Source organism: Peromyscus eremicus, chromosome 2, assembly GCF_949786415.1.
Source record: "Peromyscus eremicus chromosome 2, PerEre_H2_v1, whole genome shotgun sequence".
Taxonomy (NCBI): domain Eukaryota; kingdom Metazoa; phylum Chordata; class Mammalia; order Rodentia; family Cricetidae; genus Peromyscus; species Peromyscus eremicus.
This window is the reverse complement of record NC_081417.1, coordinates 123823623-123847281: the sequence shown is the minus strand read 5'-3', so window position 1 is coordinate 123847281 and position 23659 is coordinate 123823623. Positions and strand designations below refer to the sequence as shown.

General features: G+C 38.2%; 1 protein-coding gene across 4 annotated transcripts in view; it reads right to left on the bottom strand.

Annotated features, from left to right (window-relative positions):
• Window positions 1-23659, bottom strand: part of Eps15 (epidermal growth factor receptor pathway substrate 15) — a 110659-nt gene that overhangs the window by 79175 nt on the left and 7825 nt on the right. For all 4 annotated transcript variants that reach the window (XM_059254693.1, XM_059254694.1, XM_059254695.1 and 1 more), the window contains exons 2-4: window positions 10260-10301; window positions 3798-3887; window positions 1966-2013 (exon numbers count right to left, since the gene is read on the bottom strand). In XM_059254693.1, the coding sequence (XP_059110676.1) occupies window positions 1966-2013; window positions 3798-3887; window positions 10260-10301 (180 nt within the window). The remainder of the gene's footprint in view (window positions 1-1965; window positions 2014-3797; window positions 3888-10259; window positions 10302-23659) is intronic.

Sequence of the window (23659 nt, the reverse complement as noted above, 5' to 3'; positions counted from 1 at the left end):
GCTGGATGTAGTAGTACACATTTGTAATCCTGGCATGCTATGGCTAGATGAGAGGTGGGGAAGGGGATCCACAGATGCTCATGGGCCAGCTAGTCTAGCATATGCAGCTGAAAAACTACAAAGAAATCCCACCTCAATCAAGGTGGAAAGTGAAGGCTGACACCTCACGCTGTCCTCTGATCTCCACATGTGCACACGGGCACATACACAAGAACATGGACACACATTAAACACACACTTTTTTTTAAGTATGCCTTTGCTATAGTTTGGATCTTAAATTTCCCCCTATACACACACCAAGTTCATATGCTAAAAGCATAGTACCTGATGGTGCTACTAGAAGGTGAAGAAACTTTAGGAGGTAGGGCCTATGTAGGTCACTGAGGGTGAGCCCCTGAAGGAGATACTGGGACCCCAGGCCCTTATCCTCTTTTTCCTTCTCAGCAGCAGGGAGGTGAGCAAGCTTTCATTCACTGTGCCTTACTGCTTTGATGTTCTGCTTCATCACAGACCCAGAAACAATGCAACCAAATGACTGTAGCTGAAATTTCTGTAACCATTGAGTCAACACAAATCTTTCTTCAAATAGCCAGAACAAAATACTGTGCCTTCAATGTAAACCCAAACTTCAATGGCAGACCTATATATCTAGCAACCTGGATGTAACAAAGACAATTCAAATTCATTCAATGTCCAGGACTACCAGTGAAGAAGTTATTATACTACAAATTCCTAAGAGGAACTACACCTGTCACATTCACCTCTGCAATTCTAAAGCCTGGCTCTTAAACACTTGCTGATTGAGTAGACAGACCATACCTAAGTGCCCATACGTCTTCAGTGTCTTGAACTGGCCCTTCTACCTAGAACCTCCAATGAGGACTACTACAATCTAGTCCTGAAATCCTAATAAGAGACTGGGTATTTTTGAGGCTAGAGAGGATGATTCAATCATTAAAATCATTGGATGCTCTTCAGAGTACATGGGTTTGATTCCTAGTACCCATTTGGCAGTTCACAACTGTCTATAATTCCAGTTCTAGGGGATCCAAAGCCCTCTTCTGACCCCCTACAGGCACGAGGCACACATGTGGCACACAAACATGCACATACATGCAGGCAAAACACCCATACACATAATTTTCCTATAAAAGAGGCTGGGTATTTTGACTCTATCATTAATTATTATTCTCATCCCTTTTCTGTTTTTGATCTTGTTTTAGCTATGCTCATAGGGAAAATGAGCTTTACACAGTGGTGCTAAGCAAAAATATCAGGATATAGCAAACTTCCAAAAAGCCAAACATTAAAGTATACACATGGTATTCAATACCTTCAGCTATAACCAGTTTCACATATTTATAGACTAGGGTGTACTTCCATCCTGTGCACCACTTTTTGGTTAACAGGTAAGAAACAAAACCTACACAAGAGTTCAGGTTTGATTAGCCCAAAGACTCCTTTCAAAGGTCTGGGCTTATCTATAGTAACACTTACTAATAAAACCAATGTTAATTTATGATCTAGTATATTCAAAAAATTTAATTAATACGAAACAAAGAACAAAGTCTGTCTGTAAGAGATATATATTAGCCAGGCGGTGGTGGCGCACGCCTTTAATCCCAGCACTCGGAAGGCAGAGCCAGGCGGATCTCTGTGAGTTCGAGGCCAGCCTGGTCTACAGAGTGAGATCCAGGATAGGCACCAAAACTACACAGACAAACCCTGTCTCAAAAAAAAAAAAAAAAAAAAAAAAAAAAAAAAAGAGATATTATATAAAAGCTTCAGCAAAACAGTGTCACCAAACTTTAGTATTCAGATAGCTAAATATTCAGTAGTTAAAAATACTTTCAATGTTAGGACACATGGTCTTAAAAAACTAATTTTGAGCTTAAAAATAAAAATCTGCTACTTTTTATTTCAAATTAGAAAGAAAAAAGCCTCATCTGAATCTCTTAATCTTACTTGTTTGTTCAGGACACCTTTGCCATCTGTGTCAGCTAAATCCCAAATCTGAAATGTAAGAGGAAAAAGAATCAATCTTTCTATATACTTTAACAAAAATCATTTAAAAAATAAATTAAATCCCTGTAATTTATAACTTCATGATCTGTGTAAACAAATCTAAGAATCATTAGAAATTATTCAATGCAACTCTTTCACAAAGACATGAAGGCCTAGGATAGGAGATCTGGCCTAAGAACATTAAAGGAATGAGGGAAAAATTAAACCCAAGTTCCAACTTCTAGTCAAATGCCCTTTTCATTAGCCCAGAGTTTAATTGTGAATCAAACGCTGTCTACTGAAATGTACTACCCTGATTTTGATTCTTATTAAGATGATTTTTTTCCTATGGAGGGTTAATGTTTATCTATGAATCTGAAACTATTAGTATTAATTATTTTTTAAGATTTTTATTATATATCAATATCATGCATAACAATCTGGCAAGAGAGGGGCTTTCTACCTCTGTTCTTTCTAATCCCTCACTCTGCTTTGTACATTAAACAGAAGCAGCTTTACTGAGGAAAAAAGGATAGGTCCAAATGTTTGAGTGGGTAGCAATGTTCCTACTCTGCACTGTACCTCCCCACAATACTCAAGTGTACAATTACTTTCTCATTTCACCCTAGTCAAAAGTGATGTTTCTAAAATGCTCAACAACACTTTAATTTCTTTTAACTTTCTTATTCATTCTTTGTGTCTTTCACATCATGCATCTCTATCCCATTCATTTCCCTGTCCCTTTATATCCACCCTATATCCTTGCAACTTTACCCCCAAAATAAAATAAAATAAAATTTAAGAGAGGAAAAAAAGAACAATCAATCTTGTCATGGAAGCTGCAGTGTGACTCAGTGAGTCACACAGTAAACCCTTTTGTCCATATATCTTTACTTGCAAGTGTTCATTGCCAAGAATCATTGGTCTGGTTCAAAGCGTCTGGTTTCTGCTGCACTATGGATGCTGGGCCCTCACTGGGACTCCTCCTGGTTATCCTGCTGCTACTCTGTGTCACAGAAATGCTGCAGTTGGAGCTGCAGGACTGGTCCCTTCACATACTCCAGCAGATCACAGATGGGGTAGATGTTGGAGTGGGCCAACTCATAACCCTGGTTCTAGGCCTGGGTAGTTGCAGGGTTGGTCAGTCTTCCAGCTCTCCCTTGTCCTCACCACTAGGGCGAGCTTTCCTGAATTGCCCCAGCTAGTTCACCCCTTGTGGGGGTGAACAAGGGGTGGGGCCACTTCTCCCACCTTCCCATCCTCAGTCTGTTCTCCCACACCTACACCATCAGGGCCAGCCCTACTGTGTTGCCCAGGTGTGGTGTAAGGGCCACTCTCCCTAGTGCTGCAGCTGGTGAGGGGCAGGGACAGCTCTGCTGCTCTTATGACCTCAAGGCCAGCTCTCCCACCTGCCTCAGGCGTTGATGAGTGGGGGTAGGGCTGGGGGAGGGCATCTCTCCCCCACCCATGCTGCCACACAACACATGAGTAATGGGGACAGCTCTCCCATACTCACAACTTCCGGGCTGGCTCACCCACACCTCCAACAGTGGGTTTGGCTCTATTGTGCTGCCCAGGCAAGGTACAGGACCTGCTCTCCCGAGTGTTGCAGCTGCTATCACCTTAATTTTCAAAAGGATAATTCACTACACCACAACCCCCATCCCATTACTACAACTGCTCCTATGACTCAGTTCTAACTTGTTTCTTGATTGTATCCTTCTGAATTTATTTGCAGTTCTACTATGCTTCTTCATATTCATTATAATCTAGTTATAATAAGCACATCCTACCTTTCCGAGAATCAAGTCTGGAAGCCCTGATTTTTTCAGGAATGCAGCAGCATCTGAAGCCAACACCCTTCCAGTATGGCCTGTGTCAACCTGAAAAGACAAGAAACAGGAAACTGACAATAAAACACAAAATCAAAATTATACCACTTCTCCATCTCTCCTCCTAATTTATGAATTGGAACCAGAATCCTTCTGCTAACAAGAGCAAGGCCTCTGCAGAGCCTCCTAAGTATGGTACCATCTACACAGTAGTCAATTTGCAAAATATGTTTATCATGTCTATTATACAAGTAAAAAAACAAGCTCAGGAAAAGCAAGTGAGTAAAGTCAGAACATGAACACAGATCTTCTAACTCCACATTTTTATGATTGTCATTTAAATGCCAATATAAGAAAAAAATATTTCCTAGAAGTCTTCTGACAACTGGAATAGCTGAATATGATCTGACTCTTCAAATAATTTTAGGTTAACTTCTGCTTTTATATCTACTCTTAGAAATTATAATGCTTAAAAAAAATCAAAGAAGTCATCAGCTTTGATAAGTCATAACAAACTTTCTATAGCACATTAAGGGGAATACATCATTTTGACTAATGGGGACTTATCCTTTAAGACAGAATGAGGTCACAACAAACAAGAGGAAAGGGAAAAAACTTGTTTTTGTAAAGATTTCCTAGATTTCTATTTGTAAATATGAAAAGTAAATCTTAAAAGTCATGGGAAAGGAAGTATAATACTAGGATATTCATGAACTAGCTGTGTTTCTAGTTTAGCTAAGAAACTAAGTTTACTGTAAACACATGAAGTATTCACACAGCCCAGGCCCAGAAAGAAGAAAAGAAAAAAGCTCTCAAGGGCAAGAACAGGCCGAATCAGGCACTCAGCAAGAAACAAAAAACTGCCTAATCTTTCAGTTTTGGGGGAAGAAGGAAGTACAGAAGTATCAGGAAATATGCCTCTAGAATTCTCCAGAACTACTTTTCTTTATCCACTTCCTGACCATGGTAGGAAAGGAACATTCACACTCAGCATAACCTAAATATCAATGCACTCAAAGTAAACATAAACTGAATTAATTAAGTATTTACATACTGAATCCTAATATGGAATCTTATCTTCCATTCTTGCAGTCATAGCAACAAATTAAAAACATCCATTTACATTCATCTACAGGCAGTTTCTACAGTGCTCTGATTTCTGCAAAAGGCTCTGCTATAAACTACAAACTAGAATTGATGTCTTCAACAGAGTTCCATAGCCTCACAAAGGACTTTAAATTTCAACACTTCTGGGCTGAGAATACAGCTTAGTTAGTGGTAGAGCACTTACTCAGCATATATGAAGCCTTATATTCAATCCTCAGTACAGTAAAAGAATAAAAAGCAGACAAATTGGCACATACCTTTTTAAAAATTTTGTGTATGGTGTTTTGCCTATACATAGGTCTATGTATCATATATGTGCTCAATGCCCACAGAGGCCAGAAGAGGGTATTGGATCCCCTAGAGCTGGAGTTACAGATAGTTAACATGGGTGCTAGAAATTAAACTCAGGTCCTCTGGAAAAGAGCAGCCTGTGTTCTTAACCACTGAGTCATCTTTCCAGTCCCAACATATGCTTTTAATCCCCACACTTGGGAGGAGGAAAGAGAACTGGGAGTTCAAGACACACTCTCATTACACAAGTTTTAAGGCTAGTCTGGGCTACGTAAAATCCTGTCTCAATAGCTGGACATGGTGGGTGTGCATGCCTTTGATCCCAGCACTCCAGAGACAGAGCAGATACAGAGAGATCTCTGAGTTCAAGGCCACCCTGATCTACAGACTGGGTTCCAGAACAACCAGCCAGGGCTACACAGAGAAACCCTGTCTCAAAAAAACAAGAAAAAGAAAAAAAAGACCCCATCTCAAAACGGGAAGAAAAAGACTTCTGGGTAACTAACATCACCGCAAGAACTTTTAGACTAGATTAGTAAACTGAATGAGGCTTTGAGCTTCCTCTCAGCCCAGAAGCTGATCTACTACACCAAAACAAACTCCAGACACAAGACAATCAGAAAAGATCACCCAGGACTGAACAAATTGTTTAAATTTAAATGGTGCTTGTTACTTGGAATGTTATTGGGATTTTTATTTTTCAGGCATTAAAGGTTGATGAGTATGCACTGAGCTGTATTACCCAGTCCTCTACTGGTATTATTTTATTTTTATTTTTTAAAAGATCAGGTCTTACTATATAGACCAAGCTAACTCTGAACTACCTGGCTCAAGAGAGCCTCCTGCCTCACATTATTTTTTCCTTCTTCTTTTCCCTTCTTTTTCTGTTGTTTTGAGGGGTGGGGGTGGGGGTTCTTTATAAGTCAAAAGAAATTTTAAATTATTTCTGTGTGATGGGGACAGGGGCATGGCATGTGTGTAGAGGTCAGAGGACTGCTTTTGAGAGTATGTTTTTCAGTACCTTTACCTATATAGTCATCTCACAAGTCCTCTCTCCTATTATTTGTTTGTTTGTTTGTTTGCTTCAAGAGTCAAGGCCTCATGTAGCCCAGGCTGGCCTTAAAACTCCTGACACCCTCCTACCCCCATTTCCACTTCCCAAGTGCTGAGATCAGTTTCACCACCATGCCCAACTCTTTTTTACATAAAGAGTCTCACTGTGTAACCCAGGCTAGCCTCAAATTCCTGCGTCAGCCTCCTGAGTGGTGAGATTACAGACATCATGTCCTATGGTTTAAGTTCTATTTGTTTTATTGAAATAGTGTGTAGTGGATACCTGTTCTACCTATGACCTTGAAGTACCTGCCCCTGGGACATGGCTCAGGGCTACCCTTAAGACCTGAGACACATACACCCTCTGCCCTCTCTTTTCTCCCTGTGGGCTTGGATGCTGAGATGGACCCAGGCAGAAGAACAGCATTGAACTGTACCTCAGACTTCCAGGACCCTATGATAAATCTCCTATGCTGTAGTGAGTCTTCCTCCCTAATAAATTCCTTTACACTTTAAGCAGACTCCATGGATTTCTCACAATAATATTTTATGTATGTAGACCAAGCATGCATCAAACTCCAATGTAATTGAAGATGACCTGAATGACCCTCCTGCCTCAACATCCCAAGTTCTAGGATCACAGGTGTGTACTACTACAACTGCCTAGGGAAACCTTAAGGATATCATTCATCACCCTCACCCCCACTTCCCAGTGCTTGGGACAGAACACAGGGCATTGTGCATGTTAAACAGTCTACCAGTAAAAAAAAAAAAAAAAGTACTTTCTTTTTCTTCTTAGGCTATCTCAATACTTAATTAGTAGCCTCCACTATTGTAAACTGAATAAAAACACTTTCCAATATGACCTGACTTCTTTGACCCATCAGAATACCAAAACAGTAATTTTTACTGAAAGACTACTTTTTATGACAATATAATCACAAAGATTCAAGAATTTCTTTGGCTTTTTAAAAAGATATAATTAAAATAATTAAGTGTACAACACAAGATCATATTTAAAAACAATTCTCTTTTTTTCTGACAGAACAAGTTATCTGTAAAGAATAGTGACATGATAGATATGGAGTTGACATCTATATAAATCTCTCCTACAATGACTGGGTAGAGGTGGGGAAGAGAGATGGCGTTGTCAGGAAAGCACTTATCTTACAAGCATTAGGACCTGAATTCCAACACCCCATTTCGGATGCCCAACATGCTTTAAAATTTGAGTTTGGGTCCCCAGAACTCAAGTAAAAGACTGGGTAAGGTGGTAACCTACAATTCCAGCAACGGTGAGATAGAAGTCAGAAACAGGTAGATCCCAGGAGCTCAGAAGCCAGCCAGCTTAGGCTATTTGGCCAAAGACACAGGCCAGCAAGAGAGACCTTGTCTCAAACAAAAGGTGGAGGGCACCTGTGCAAAGACACTTTAACTTCCATATGCACACACACACATATGTACGTACACACACACACAGAGAAAGAAAACTGGCCTATGATCCAGTTTTATAAAGTCCCACCATCACAGGTAGTAAAATAAGTGCTTTAGCTAAGAACTTTAGCATATTTGGGGAAAACAATTCTAATTCATATATACAACTGGAAAATATGGTGGAAAGAATTTCCAAGGTTTAGACACTAGCCTAAAGCCCGAAGAACAAATAAGAAAAGTTTAAAAGTTCAAAAAGCAGGCATGAAGCCAGGCATAGTGGTAAGCGCCTGTCACCCTAGCACTTGGGACGAACAGGTAGGACAATCAGCAGTTCAAGGCCAGCTTCTGCTACACAGCAAGCCCGGGGCCAGCTTAGGCTACAATTGACACCTTGTCCCTACCCCATCCAAAAAAGACTGCAGGCATGGTGGTACATGCCTACAATCCCAGCACAGGGGAGGCTGGGGAAGGGGAATTTAGAGTTTAAGGCTACATAGCAAGACCCTGTCTCTAAGACAAAACAAAAAATATAATCAACACTGGCATGGTTGCCCACTATAACCTTAGCACTTGAGAGCAAAGGCAGAGTACAAAACTATTCTCAACTATATCATGAGTTTAAGTCCAGCCTGAAAGCTCATCTCAAAAAATCAAATTAAAAAAAAAAAGCATAAAATCAAATTGAGCATGGTGGCATATACCTATAAACCCAGCTACGTATGAGGATGAGACAGAAGGATGACTTGAGCCCTGAAGTCCAAGACCAGCTTGAGCAACATAGGTTCTTAAGAACCATACTCTTGGGCTGGAGAGATGGCTCACAGTTAAGAGCACTGGCTGCTTTTCCAGAAGACCCGGGTTCAATTACCAGCACCCACATGGCAGCTCTCAACTGTCTATAACTCCAGTTCTAGGAGACCTGACACATTCATACCAATACACATAAAATAAAATTAAATAAATTATTTAAGAAAAAAGAACCACACTCTTAAGAAGTATATATACAATTTAAAATAAAAAATGCAATCAGACTCTACAAATTTTTAAGAATTAGACTTAGAAGCTGCTAAGTAGTATACAGTCCTAGACTTGCAAGTAAAAACCAAAAAGATCTCTATATTGGCTAATTGGTATTTGCTAAAATGACATAACATAAATGACAAACCAAATAAGACCAGTCTTTTCTATAATTTACAATTTTTCTGTGAAAGCAATCAAATACACAGAAATAAAGCTGGACATGGTGGCAAACACCTGTAATCCCAGCACTTGGAAGGTAGAGGCAGAAATGACTGGGAGTTCAAGATCATCCTTTGCTACTTAATGAGTTCAAGGCCAGCCTAGGGTGCATGAATTGTCTCAAGAAAAAAAACAAGGACAAAGAAAGAAATAATAACTGAAACCATCTAGAACACTAGGATATTATCTGATCTAAAATATGTATTCCTGATTAGTTTTTTAATAGAATTTTTAAACTCTGTTGAATGAGAAGTTAAATTACAGAACACTGTTAGCAATGCAATGATTCCTGTCCACACAAATGCAAATGAATTTTTTTCTGGTTGAATATGAATCACTACAATTCATATTCTCATTTTCATTTTCAGTGTTTTTTGAGGTTAGGTATTACATAGCTCACAATAGCCTCCAACTCATGTAATCCAGAATGATCTTGAACTCTTGATCCTCTTGCTTCTTCCACTAAGTGCTAGGATTCACAAATATTATCACAACTGGTTTTTGTATTCTTAATTTTATATCTGAATGTTTCCCTGGCCAATTAACAAAATCCTTGATACATGTTTTGTTTGGTTGGTTTGTTCTTTGGTGCTGGGAATTAAACCTAGGGCCTTGTATGTGATGAACACGTAATCTACCAAAGAGCTACACCCTTAGCCCCATGCTCACTTAATATGTGTATGAACCAGGTTTTCATCTGTAAAACTTATACTTTAGTATGTCTTTAAAGCAACCTGAGGCAGGTGTAATGGTACACACCAAAATCTCAGCATTAGAGGCTGAGGCAGGAGGACTCTGACAAGTCCAACACAAAACTGGACTACATAGCGAATGCCAGGCCAGCCAGACATGGAGCAAGAACCAAACCACCAACTAAATAAATAAACAAATGACACATAAAAATTATTTCTAAATAAACAAATGACACATAAAAGTTATTTCTATTTGGCTTATATATTAATTAGGATATTTATATCTGAATGAATATATCTAATGTTCTACAGATTTTTTTTAAAACACAGATATTAGGATAATTAAGTTCCCTTTCATTTTTATGAGAGCTAATAGCTAGTGTTGAAGACTAAGGTAGGATTATGTATAAAAGGCCAGCAGAGACCATCTAGCAGGACCTCTCAAGACAAAAAGAGTATCAAGTCCTCAAAGTTAGAGGCTAAAGCCCACAAAGTTGAATCATGACTCATCAAACTTACCTAGCGACTGCTCATCTACATGCATATAATCAGCAATTGAGAGCATAGTTTATGCTTAATTCAGAATACAAATATAACAAAATCTTACCTGTCTATAGTATTTTTCATATACAGGATTCCCACTTGACAACTAAAATAAATAATAAATAGCAATTATATTTTATTCAGTAATTCTTTGTGATACATTTGGGACTCATTCAAAAGATATTTGAGAAACAAAGACAAAAAGATAAAAACATCCTTCATTTCTTCTTTGGGGACAAGGAGGAGAGAATAAATAAACACAGTCACAGGAATTACAAATATTCAGGAAAACAAGAATCTAAGGTTTTTGCTCATGCATAATTCTACCCAGAAACCCAATACATAACAAAAGTCAATTTAAAGCTCTCTTCAAAATGTGCATCCTCTACGCAAGTATCCACAGTACTTAAAAATCAATTCAAAAATCTACTTCAATAAAGTAATCAATAAAGGGGTAGGAATGCAATATAGAAAGAAAGCGCTTGCTAGTATGTAAAAAGGCACAATTGTGACCACGGCACCACAACAAACAACCTGGGGCACATAAACTGGTGTACTGATGATGATCTGATGTCATCAGCTCTGAATTGCTTATATGCAGGCAGTGCCACTCATTTCACAGCCCAGTTCAAAGGGTTCCTTGTTCAGCTGATGAACATAATAGCTCATCTGAAAGGCAGCTCAAGAATATCAATGCTCAAAAGCTCAGGTTTGCCATACAGGAATATGGAAGAATGTTCAGGACAAAGAAGGGCATCTAAGAGGCTTAAGGGATGACAGGACAGCAGGAACTTAAAATTAGGGAAAGAGGAAAAGAGGGTGAATCTACTTAGAGATAACATGTATGCATGCAATTAACAAAGCTCAGCTACATCTGTACAAACTAGGAAGAAGTATAGACCTGGTGGCACATCCCTGTGAATAGAGTTGTGGCCAGTCTGACCGATATAGCAAGACCCTGTCTCAAATACAAATACACACACACACACACACACACACACAGAGAGAGAGAGAGAGAGAGAGAGAGAGAGAGAGAGAGAGAGAGAGAGAGAGAGAGAGAGAGAGTAATGAACAAGAAATAACAGTGTAGCATTTTGTAGAGGACAATTTATAAAGGGCACCATCTATCTGACATAGCAGACATGGTACAAGTTAAAGAAATAAGGATACAAAGGGAGACAAATTCAAGAGTGATTATTTGGCTGGGCAGTGGTGGTGCATGCCTTTAATCCCAGTACTCAGGAGGCAGAGGCAGGCGGATCTCTTTGAGTTCCAGGCCAGCCTGGACTACAGAGTGAGTTCCAGGAAAGGCGCAAAGCTATGCAGAGAAACCCTGTGTGGGGGGGGGGGATTATTTGTGCACGTACATGTGTTTATATAGAGATAGGAAATAACTTAGGGCATAATTTTAAATGATCCAGTTGAGGATCTGAATATCGGTGAAGACAGAAAAGGAGGATATGATTTAAGAAAGATTTGACAGTACTTACTAAGGGGTGAGGGAAAGGAAGAGCATGGGTAGAAATACATGAGCACAGTGTAGAGTATATACTGTGTAAAAATCAATATATAGTTAAGATATTATGTATACACCAACTACATGCCCTGTAGTTTCTGCTTCCCCAAAAAAAGTTTCGGTTTTTTGTTTGGTTTGGTTTGATTTTTTGAGACAGTTTCTCTATGTAACAGCCCTGGCTGTCCTGAAACTCTCTCTGTAGACCAGGCTGGCCTCCAATTCAGAGACCCACCTGCCTCTGCCTCCCGAGTGCTGGGATTAAAGGTGTGTGCCACCAATTTCAGAGGTCACTTGTCAGAGAATCAGGATACAGAGTCTGGTTTTCCCCACTCCAAGTATCATGGTGCTTCCTAATATGTCCATGGATATGTCCGATTGTCCAGTAGAGTCTTGATTCATTTTGTTTTACTAGCAGCTCATTCAGCTCATTACTATTTGTCTCAGATTTCTCATTTTAAAAATGAACTATTATTTATCATTACACTGAAATACATTAATGTAAACCAGGGTGTACTTAGTATACTTTCACTATACTAACTCCTAGCCAAGGTATCTGCTAGTAGAGCTTAAGTATTTTAACAACTTAAACAATTGACAACATTTCAAAGACAAGTGATAATTCTATTTTACTGTCCTGATTCTTTACAGAATCAGAAGAATACCTTCTTTTAAAAAAAAAGTAAAAAAAAATATATATATATATTTTTTACTCTTTGCTTTTTGGGGGCCCACCAACCAGCTCCCAAATAAATACACACACAGACATTTCTTTCTTATAAATGCCCAGCCTAAGCCTGGCTTATTTTTAGCCAGCTTTTCTTAACTTATCCTGTCTATCTTTTGCATGTGGGCTTTTATCTTTTTCTACTTCTGTATTTCTTTCTTTACTTCTTTCTCCATGGCTTGCTATGTAGCTGGGTGGCCGGCCCCTTCTTCTCTTGCTCCTCGATCTTTTTCTCCCAGATTTCTCCTCTTATTTATTCTTTCTGCCTGCCAGCTCTGCCTATCCTTTCCCCTGCCTCACTCATGGCCATTCAGCTCTTTATTAGACCATCAAGTGTTTTAGACAGGCAAAGTAACACAGCTTCACAGAGTTAAACAAATGCAACATAAAAGAATTCAACACATCTTTGCATCATTATACAAATATTCCAGCATAAACAAATGTAAGACATTTTAAATTAATATTCCACAAGTAAATTACTATACAGTCTGAAAATACATATATAGTTTTCAGTTTCTCTCTGTAGGTCTGCAAGTGTGAGGCTGTATTATATGCATACATAGTTTTCCCCAAAGACTGGCACATCATGTCTGTTCTTGCCATGTCTTTTCATTATTATAATGGAGGGGCTAGCCAGGAAATACAGACAAAAACAAAAAATGTCATCCAGACTAGATGATGTAAAATTATCCCTATTCACAGAGAACAAGATCTTCATAAGCAAAGAACTAAAGAATCCATTAAAATAAAGTTATCAAGGTTGTAAGATATAAAAAAATCAATATATAAAAGTGATCATATTTTATGCACTTGCAGTAAATTTGAAAATAAAATAAAGAATCAATTCCATTCACACTAGCATCAAAAAGAATAGCATATTTAGGAGTAAATTTAATAACTATAAAACACAGTCTGAAAAACTATAAGATACTGTTGAGCAAAACATTAAAAATACATAAATTTCTAAAGGTAAACTTTAAAAATTCTTTTTAATGTGGTGGCTCATGCATTTAATCCCAGTACTCAGAAGGCAGAGACAGGCTGATCTGAGTTCGAGGCCAGCCTGTTGTACAGAGTTCCAGGACAGCCAAAACTATACAGAAAAACCCTATATATATATATATATATATATATATTTTATATATATATGTGTGTGTATGTGTGTGTGTGTATATATACATATAATATGAACATCCTGTGTTAATGGATTAGAAGTGTTAACATTGTTAAGATGGCAAAACTTTTCAAACTCAACTACTGATTCAATGCAATTCCTAGGAGAAGCCCAGTCAACATTTTGTAGAGCTGATTCTATCTGAAGTTCATGCAGAGTTTCAATGAATTCAGCATAGCCAAAATATTCCCGAATAAGAAAAAGAGAAGTTAGATGTCTAACACATCTCAATTTCAAAATTCACTATAAAACAATTATTTCTCAAGACATTACACTGTACATAGATAGACAAAAAGATGAACGGAACAAAACTATGAATTCAGAATAAACCCATTCATCTATGATTAACTGACTTTTGACAATGACATCAAGATTATTTGACAAATAGTGCTGGGATACTGCACCACAAGCAAAAGATACCAACAAGCAAAAGAATGAAATTGGATCTTTCACATCCTATATTAAAAGTAACTCAAAGGACCAGAGAGATGGCTCAGCAGGTAAGGGTGCTTATCCCTAAACCTAACAACTTGAGTTCAATCCCTACAGTCTATATGATAGAAAGAGAAAACCTACTCCCACAAGTTGTCCTTTGACCAACATCTGCGCGCGCGCGCGCACACACACACACACACACACACACACACATAAATGTAAAAAAAAAAACCAACACTTTTTTTAATTAGATAAAGAATGCATCAACCAAGGAACCATATGAGACCTGAAAATCTTAAAAAATAAATAAATAAATTAAATAAAATAAAATAAAATAAAATAAAATCACCCTCTTGGCTAGGTGTGGTGGCTCATGCCTTTAATACCAACACTCAGGAGTCAGAACCAGAGGGATCTCTGTGAGTTTGAGACCAGCCTGGTCTACATAGTTACTGAGTTCCAGGACAGCCTGAGGTAAAACCTGCCTTTTAAAAAACAATAACAAAACAAAAAAACTACAAAAGGTGTGTTGGGGGCAAATCTTTACAATCTTGGATCTGGCAGAGGATTCTTAGACTTCAAAAGTACAAGCAGCCGGGCAGTGGTGGCGCACGCCTTTAATCCCAGCACTCGGGAGGCAGAGCCAGGCGGATCTCTGTGAGTTCGAGGCCAGCCTGGGCTACCAAGTGAGTTCCAGGAGAGGCGCAAAGCTACACAGAGAAACGCTGTCTCGAAAAACCAATTATTAAAAAAAAAAAAAAAAAAGTACAAGCAGAAAAGGAATGGCGGGCGGCACACACCTGTAATGCTAGCTAGCCCTTAGGAGCTAAGGAGAATCAGAGGATCAGGAGTTGAAAGTCATCCTCAGCTACAAAGCAAGTTCAAGACGAGCCTGGGCTACAAGAGGCCTTGTTTCTAAAAAAGCAAAGTAATGTGACTGTCTTACAGTATTTTATTGCCGTAAAGAGACACCATGACCATGGCAACTCTTATAAATAAAAACATTTAATTGGTGCTAGCTTACAGTTGCAGAGGTTCAGTCCATTATCATCAATCAGGATGGGGAGCATGGTAGCATGCAGGCAGATGTGCTGGAGCTGAGTCCTACATCTTGACTCAGAGGCAACAGGAAGTCCACTAACACTCTGGGTAGTATCCTGAACATATCCTCAAAGCCTGCCCCAACACTGACACACTTCCTTCAACAAGGCCACATTTCCTAATAGTGCCACCTCCTTTGGAAGCCATTTTTTTCAAACCATCACAGTGACTGATTCCAGCACTTGGGATACTGAGGCAGGAGGATCGTGATTTTGATGTTTTTATTCACAATTTCAAACAACACCCCCCACCCCCGCTTTTTAATTTTTTTGGTTTTTTTGTTTGTTTGTTTGTTTATCTGTTTGTTTCCGAGACAGGGTTTCTCTGTGTAGCTTTGGAGCCTGTCCTGGGACTCACTTTCTAGACCAAGCTGGCCTCAAACTCACAGAGATCCCTCTGCCTCCCGAATGCTGGGATTAAAGGCGTGTGCCACCACTGCCCAGCTCAGCGCGTGCACCCCTTTGTTTAAAAGACCATCTCAAAACAATGAAGTTTGTGAAGTTTTTGTTTTTTAGTTTTTGAAGACAGGGTTTTCTCTGTGTTGCCCTGGCTGTCCTGGAACTCACTCCATAGGCCACACTGGTCTTCAAGGTTTTATTATAGGGATTTGGAGGAAAGGCCTACAAGAATGTAAGTCTTGACCACTTTAATCCATGAATACTTGATACTGCCAAAATTCATGTGTTAGGGAAAAATTGGTCATGAAAGCAGTGAGGATATAAAAGAAAAGAATGTGCCAAGCACAAAGACATACCAGGACATTTCAAGAAGTATGGCTCAAAGCAGAGTCAACAGAATCAGTTTTAAGCTGTTCTAGTACCAGATGGTCCAGAATCCACCCACAAGGCCATGCATGAAAGTATGCCAAGGGGAAAAACAAAAGAACAGAATGTAGAGAACAAATAAGAATGAGAGCAACATGAACTACATAGAAGATGCAAACTGAAATATTTCAATCTTCCTCACACTAACATTTAATGCCAATTTCCAAAGATAACTAAAATTCAATAAACTATAAATGGCCTTTGTAACAAAAATAAATACGCTCAACTTATATCCTTCTAATCAGACTCTGTATGGTGGTGCATGCCTATGCACCAGGCCTCAGGAGGCTGAGGTAAGAGGACCAAGATTTCAAGTCAAGCCTGAGTTAAAAACTAATAGCAGAAAAACTGTGGACACATCAATCTTTTTGCTATTTTTCTGTATGTTTCAATTTTCTGTAATGAGTGAAGTAATTGTTTCTTCCCCCACCCCCCAGCCTAAATTTCTCTTTATATTTACTCTTCTTGCCCAAAGTCCCACCTATACCTCTTCCCTAGTTATTGGCCATTCAGCTTTTTATCAGACTAATCAGGTGCCTTAGGTAGGCAAGGTAAAACAGCAACACATCTTTACACAATTAAATATTCCAAAACATGAACAAATGCAACACATCTTTACACAGTTAAACAAATATAATACATCTTTGCATAGTTAAATATTCCACAATAAGTAACAATCACCATGAATTAAACAAACAAAACACCCTAGATTATCCTTAACCTCAGAATGAATTTCAAAAACAGCCCCAACCTTTCATTTGAAAGTATTATTTATATAAAAGATAAATTTATTCTACCTCGCTATTTTTTGTACAAAAGTCTCAAAGTTCACATTTATATAACAGAAAATCACAGAGCACTACACAAGATAGCTTAAACAGAAAGCTACAGGAAGTCTAAAGAAGAAAATTACTGAGAGCTCCATGTATTGTGATGGCTATTCTTCCCTCCCATCCTTCAATCCCCCTACCCAGACAGGGTTTCTCTATGTGTAGCCCTGGCTGGCCTCAAACTCACAGAGATCCATCTGCCTCTCTCCTGAGTGCTGAGATTAAAGGTGTGTGCCACCACTGCCCAGCTATGATGGCTATTCTTAGTTGTCAACTTGACTATATCTAGAATTAATTAAAACCCAAATGACTGGGCAGACCTGTGAGGATTTTTTTATTACCATTGTTATTACGAATGAAGTCACTTGAAGTGGGAAAACGCACTTCTAATCCAGATCCTTTTCTGGTGGGAAGATACACCTTTAATCTGGACCACACCTTCTGCTAGCAACCAATATAAAGGATATGAAAGAAGGAAGCTGGCTCTCTCCTTGCCCGACTGCTCTTGCTCTCACTAGCAAGTCCGTTCCTTCACCGGCATTAGAGCCTACTTCTTTGGGATTCTAGCACATACTGAAGACCAGCTGAGACATCCAACCTCGTGGACTGAACAACTACGGGATTCTTGAGGGCCTTCCACTGGCAGACAGCCATTGTTGGATTAGCTGGACCATAGTCTATAAGCCCTTCTAATAAATCCCCTTTTTCTGTGTGTATTTTACATAAATATATATATATATGTATATATATATGGTTCTCAATCTTCCTAATACTGTGACCCTTTAACACAGTCCTCATGTTGTGGTGACACCCCAATCATAAAATTATTTTGTTCCTAATCCATAACTTTGCTACTGTTATGAATCATAATGTAAATATCTGATATGCAGGTTATCTGATATGGAACTCCCCCCCCCACAAAGGGGATGCAACCCAAAGGTTGAGAACCACTGTTCTAGAAAACCCTGACTAATACATTCATATCTTTTTTTCATTCATCAGTTCATTTTGTAGTCACAACATGCCTAAATGATCAATAGTTTATTTCTACTATACAAATAAACAACTGAGCTAGAGATTAAATAGAATGCCCAAGATCACAGAGCTGTTCAGGGGCAGTGTAGAGATACTGTTAGAAATACTATATATTATTCTGTCTCTGCTTCTGAGTGTGATGGTGCACTCCTTTAATCTCAGCACTCGGGAGGCAGGGCAGGCAAATCTCTGTGAGTTCCCAGCTGGCCTGGTCTACATAGTCAGAGGAAGTTTCAAAAGTCTTAAAAAAAAAAAAACCCACACACATACAAACAAGAACAAAAACCAAACACACACACACACACACACACACACACACACACACACAAAAAAAAAAAAAAAAAAACAAAACCACCCTACATTTAGGGCTAGGAAGGCTCAGCAGTTAAGAGCACTTGAGCACTTGTTGCTCTTACAGAGGATCCAGATTCAGTTCCCAACACCCACATGGTGGTTCATAACCATCTGTAACTTCAGTTCTAGGGAAACTGACACCCTTATCTGACCTCCACGGCCATAGGGCACACATGCACACACACTCGCAAACACACGCAAACACACACACACACATATGTACATGTAGGCAGCAAAAACACTTAGACACATAATTTTTTAAAAAATATATAGAAATAAACTTCAATGGTACAGCACTTGCCTAGCACACACAGGGCCTTGGGTTCAATATCCAGCAATGAAAGAAAAAACAAAAAATCTAGATCTGGCAAAAGCTCTGAGAGAAAGGCTATGAATTTTAAACACACAAAACTTAAACAGTTTACCAATAATAATAGTAACAATTTCAACCTTACATATAAAGAAATGACAAACTGAAATGGTAAAATCTAATTTTTATGTCAAACTGACACTGATTTTAAAAGTCTAATATACATATATATACTATATTGATAAAGCTATGGAAGAAATAGCATTCTTAAACAGTGTTAGCAAGACATAGCATAAATATGCCCTTTGAGGATGGGAGATATTATGGCGCAGAGGTTAAGAGCACTGGCTGCTGGCTGCTCTTCCAGAGGTCCTGAGTTCAATTCCCAGTGGCTCACAACCATCTATAATGAGATCTGGTGCCCTCTTCTGGCATCCAAGCATACATGCAGACAGAACATTGTATACATAATAAACAAATCTTAAAAAAAAAAAAAAGAGAGAGAGAGAGAGAGCATTTGTTGCATTAGATCTAAGTTTGATTTCCCAGCATCCACATGGCAGCTCACAACTATGATGCCCTCTTTTGACATCCAGAAGCACTAGGCACTATGCACATGGTGCACATTCACACATGCAAGTAAAACACTCATATATGAAAAATAAATCTAAAAAAAAAAAACATTAACCAGAGAGAAGGCTTTGTGGTTGGTATGTAAAATGAATAAAAAAATTTCTTAATAAAAAATTTAAACCTAATAATTACATCTAATTTTTAATTATTAGGTCAAACCTAATTTGACCTAATAATTACATCCACCAAAAACTAACTCACGTAACCAAGGCACAAGAATATGTAAAATATTTGCTGCAATGCTACTAACAAAAGACTAAAACAACAGATATGCCCATCATTAGGTTGACTAAGTTAATTAAACTGAGAATATTCATACACAGGATTACCCTGAAATGCTTTAAATATGCACTAACACAGAACTTCCTACATCAGACAAACTAAAATTAATAGTAAAGTTGTAAAATAGCAGCATATCAAAACTTTTTTTAAAAAAACACAATCAGAGAAAGAAAAAGATCATTATAGAAAATACACACAGGACTAGCTGCTTCTGGGAAATGGACGAAGGGCCTAGAGCAGGCAGTAAACTAGAACTAATTGTATTATTTTTTCAGACCTAGACTCATGTTCCTTTTTATCTCTGAAGATAAAACTTACATCCCACATTATGAGCCTCAGTATCATCCTCCAATTCGAAGTGATGATAACAGCCTAGTTCACTGGTTATTATAAAGACCAAATGAAAGAGTATAAAATACCTTGTAAATTATAAAGAACACAAAATTATAAATTACTCTTCTAACTGAATTCTTCAAACCAATTATAATTATCATCATTTCTCTGATCAATTTCTCTAAACACAAAGATTAGATTATCTAAAATTAAATCCACCAGATGTGACAGTGTTTGCCTAGTATGTGCCAGGCTCTGAGCTGGATTCTTAGTAACACACACAAACACAACTGAGTAAACTAGATTAATTTAATTTTTTTTTAAAGAATGCTAAAGAGTAGGAGGTGTGGTTCAGTGTTAGAGTACTTGTCTAGAACGCTCAGGCCCTGGGTTTAATCTCCAGCATTTAAAAAGAAATTTAATTCTTATACTAAGGACACCAGGATGTGACACAGTTGGTAGTGTGGCTCTATTATGGCATAAAAACAGATGTAGTAGCACCAAGATCCCACAACTAAGAGGTGGAGGCAGGAGGATCAGAAGTTCAAAGTTATCCTCAGCTACAACGTAAGTTCTGGGCCAACATGGAATAAACAGGGGCCAGCAAGGGGATGGGGGAGAGACAGAAAAGAAATGAAACCTAAATGCAGGTGCAATCTTAGAACATAGTTTTACTTTGTTATTGATGTCAATTTAAAGGAGTAAATTTTCAAGTGTCATATAAAAATGCTAAATCAGTTGCTAACAGAAGGAATACATCCTCACTATTAAAGGTGAGGTAACTAAAAGCTGTAATTAATGCTATTATAAAATCCTAAGTGTTTTTTCTTCCAGTCTTTCTCCTGTATATGTTTAACTAAAATCATTTTTCTGAATTTAATTTTCCACTTATGCATCCAAATTATAAAGTCCTTCAGACTATTTAAACCTTCTAATAACTAAGATAACTTGTTTTTTTTTTGTTTTTTCGGTTGTTTTTTTTTTTTTAAAACCACTGTGTGAGACTGTGTCAGCACACACACAGCAGTGTGTAAGTCAGAACAGAATTTGCCTTAGTCAGTCTCTCCTTCCACCATGTGGGTCCTGGGAATCAAACCCAAGATTATCAGGCTTAACAGCAAAGGCCTTTACCTACACTGAACCCCCACTGGCCCCTAAAGACAATTTTAAATGAAGGCACATTTTGTTAGTGAGAATTAAAATGATTTAAAATGAAATTCTAGCTGGGCAGTGGTGGCGCACGCCTTTCTTTAATCCCAGCACTCGGGAGGCAGAGCCAGGCGGATCACTGTGAGTTCGAGGCCAGCCTGGGCTACAGAGTAAGTTCTAGGACAGGTGCAAAGCTACACAGAGAAACCCTGTCTCGAAAAAAACCAAAAAAAAAAAAAAAAAAAAAAAAAAAAGAAATTCTATCATATGGGTTTATCTAATTAACATTTTCTTTTCTTTTATTAATTTCTACCAATTCTCAAAAAAATTAGAATCTCTGGGAAACTATTTTTCTGCTTTTGTTTCCAGAGTTACAATGTTATTAAAACCCAAATTCACAAAGAAGTTTTTATATTTCTTTGGAATGCAAGTGAAATGCCATAATGAACATTTAAAATGAGGTGACTGGAGACAGTATATGAGCCTGTTACTAACATTAGCTCGTAAACAAATGAAAATAAAGAAATGCACTCTTAATTGTCCCTGAGACACTACTGGACAATCCCAACTGCTTTTAATTTTAACTAACCCAATCCTTCCCAAGTGCTGAACATGCTGAACCATTTTAACAATGACTAGTTAGTTGTCTCTGGAGTAAGCAGAGATTTCCTGAGTATACTAAATATACTCAATATAAAAAATATAAGAGGTTAAAAAAAGGGAAAAAATCATCATTGCACCTTTCCCATAATATAAACTCAAATCTGTCATGTTGAGTAAAATATTCCTTTTCTGATTGTGAAAACAGGTTGTAATTCTCAAACTCTACCCTGAATTTATTGTCATAACTGATAAATTGAAGCAATAAATTGATATGTTTACTAGTACATGTGGTGAGTTTGTTTTCATCCCTATAGGGTTCTTTGTAGTCCTGGCTGTCCTGGAACTTGCTCCGTAGACCAGGCTGGCTTCAAACTCACAGAGATCTGCCTGCCTCTGCCTCTCAAGTGCTGGGATTAAAGGCGTGCGCCACCACTGCCCAACTACACATTCCGGTTTTTTATGAAATTAAAAATAAATTCAAAATGATACACACCTGTAATATCAGCAAGAGACTGACACAGGAACTCCAAGACCATCTTGGACTACAAAGAGAGATCAAATCTCAAAATAAATGAATAGATAAATAAGTACCAGAAATTGAAGTTATTGGAGATGTTCCCCTCCAATTTCCAAATTTTTTGTAACAAAATTTTATCATTCTTAAAATTAAAAAGCCAACAACAACAAAGCTGCATATCCCAGCATTCTAAAATGCTGAAGCAGGAAGATTACAAAATCCAGGTTAGTCTAGAAAACACAAGGAAACCCTTTCTCAAATAAATAAAGCATTCTTATACTACTTACTGCATTTGGGGCTTCTGGGTTTGATTTGGGATTTTTGTTGTTTGTGGTTTGGGTTTTGGCTTAAGACAGGGTTTTTCATATAACCCAGACTAACTATGAACTTGCCATGTAACCAAGAATGACCTTGAAATCCTGATCATCCTTCTGCCACTACACTCAGCACTTAAAATTACAGATGTACACTCAGTGTACCAATACACTGTCTTTGTTTTGTTTCATTTTTTTAAGATAGTGTCTCACTATGCTTCTAAGACTGGCCTAGAACTTACTAATGTAGCCAAGGCTAGTCTCAAACATAGATTCTCCAGTCTTAGCCTGCCAGCGTACGTATTGGTTTTAGGTCATACAGTAGGTTTTTGGTTTGTTTTTTAAGCAACAATTTACAAGTCCTTCTGGTTTAAAGTACTTGTTGAAAGCCTGAGGACCTGAATTTGATCCCTAGAAGCACATAGTAGGAGAGAACCAATTTCTCAAAATTGAGATATATAGGCATCAAACTTGAACACACAGAAAATAAATACTTTTTTAAAAAATTATTATAAAAATTAAATCTTATTGCTGGGCAGTGGTGGCCCACGCCTTTAATCCCAGCACTCAGGAGGCAGAGCCAGGTGGATCTCTGTGAATTCGAGGCCAGCCTGGTCTACAAAGCGAGTTCCAGGAAAGGCGCAAAACTACACAGAGAAACCCTGTCTCGAAAAAACCAAAAAAAAAAATTTTTAAATCTTGGCTGGGTGGAGACACACACCTTTATTAATCCCTGTACCCAGGAGGCAGAGACAAGAGACTCTCTCTAAGATGGAGGCCATCCTGGTCTATGTAAGCTCATGGCCAGCCAGTACTTCACAGTGAGAACCTTTTAAAAACAAAGCTGGACCATGGGTTTAGCTCAGTGGTAGAACACTGGACCCAACAAGCACACAGAGCCCTAAACCTTCAAAAAAAAAAAATTTCTATATACTAAGATAAGAAAACTCCAATTTAATCTGAATAATAAGTATTTAATATAGTAATTATACCATATTTTGATAAAAATAAAAAGCTCATAATGGAGTGTACGATACACCCACAACCATATCCAGATACCAACAAAAGCACCCAAGATTTGCAAGTCACAGATTCCTTCCTCAAGAAACTTACTACTGGGCTGGGCATTTTTAATCCCAACACCCAGGAGGCAGAGGCAGGCAGATCTCTATGAGTTTGAGGCCAGCCTGGTCCACACAGCAAGTCCCAGACCAGCAAGAGCTACATAGTTAGACTGTGTCTCGAGAAGAAAAAAGAAACTTACCACCCAACTAAAACAACAAAGCACACACTGAAAACAGTTGTTTTAAAGACATGCTATACATCTAGT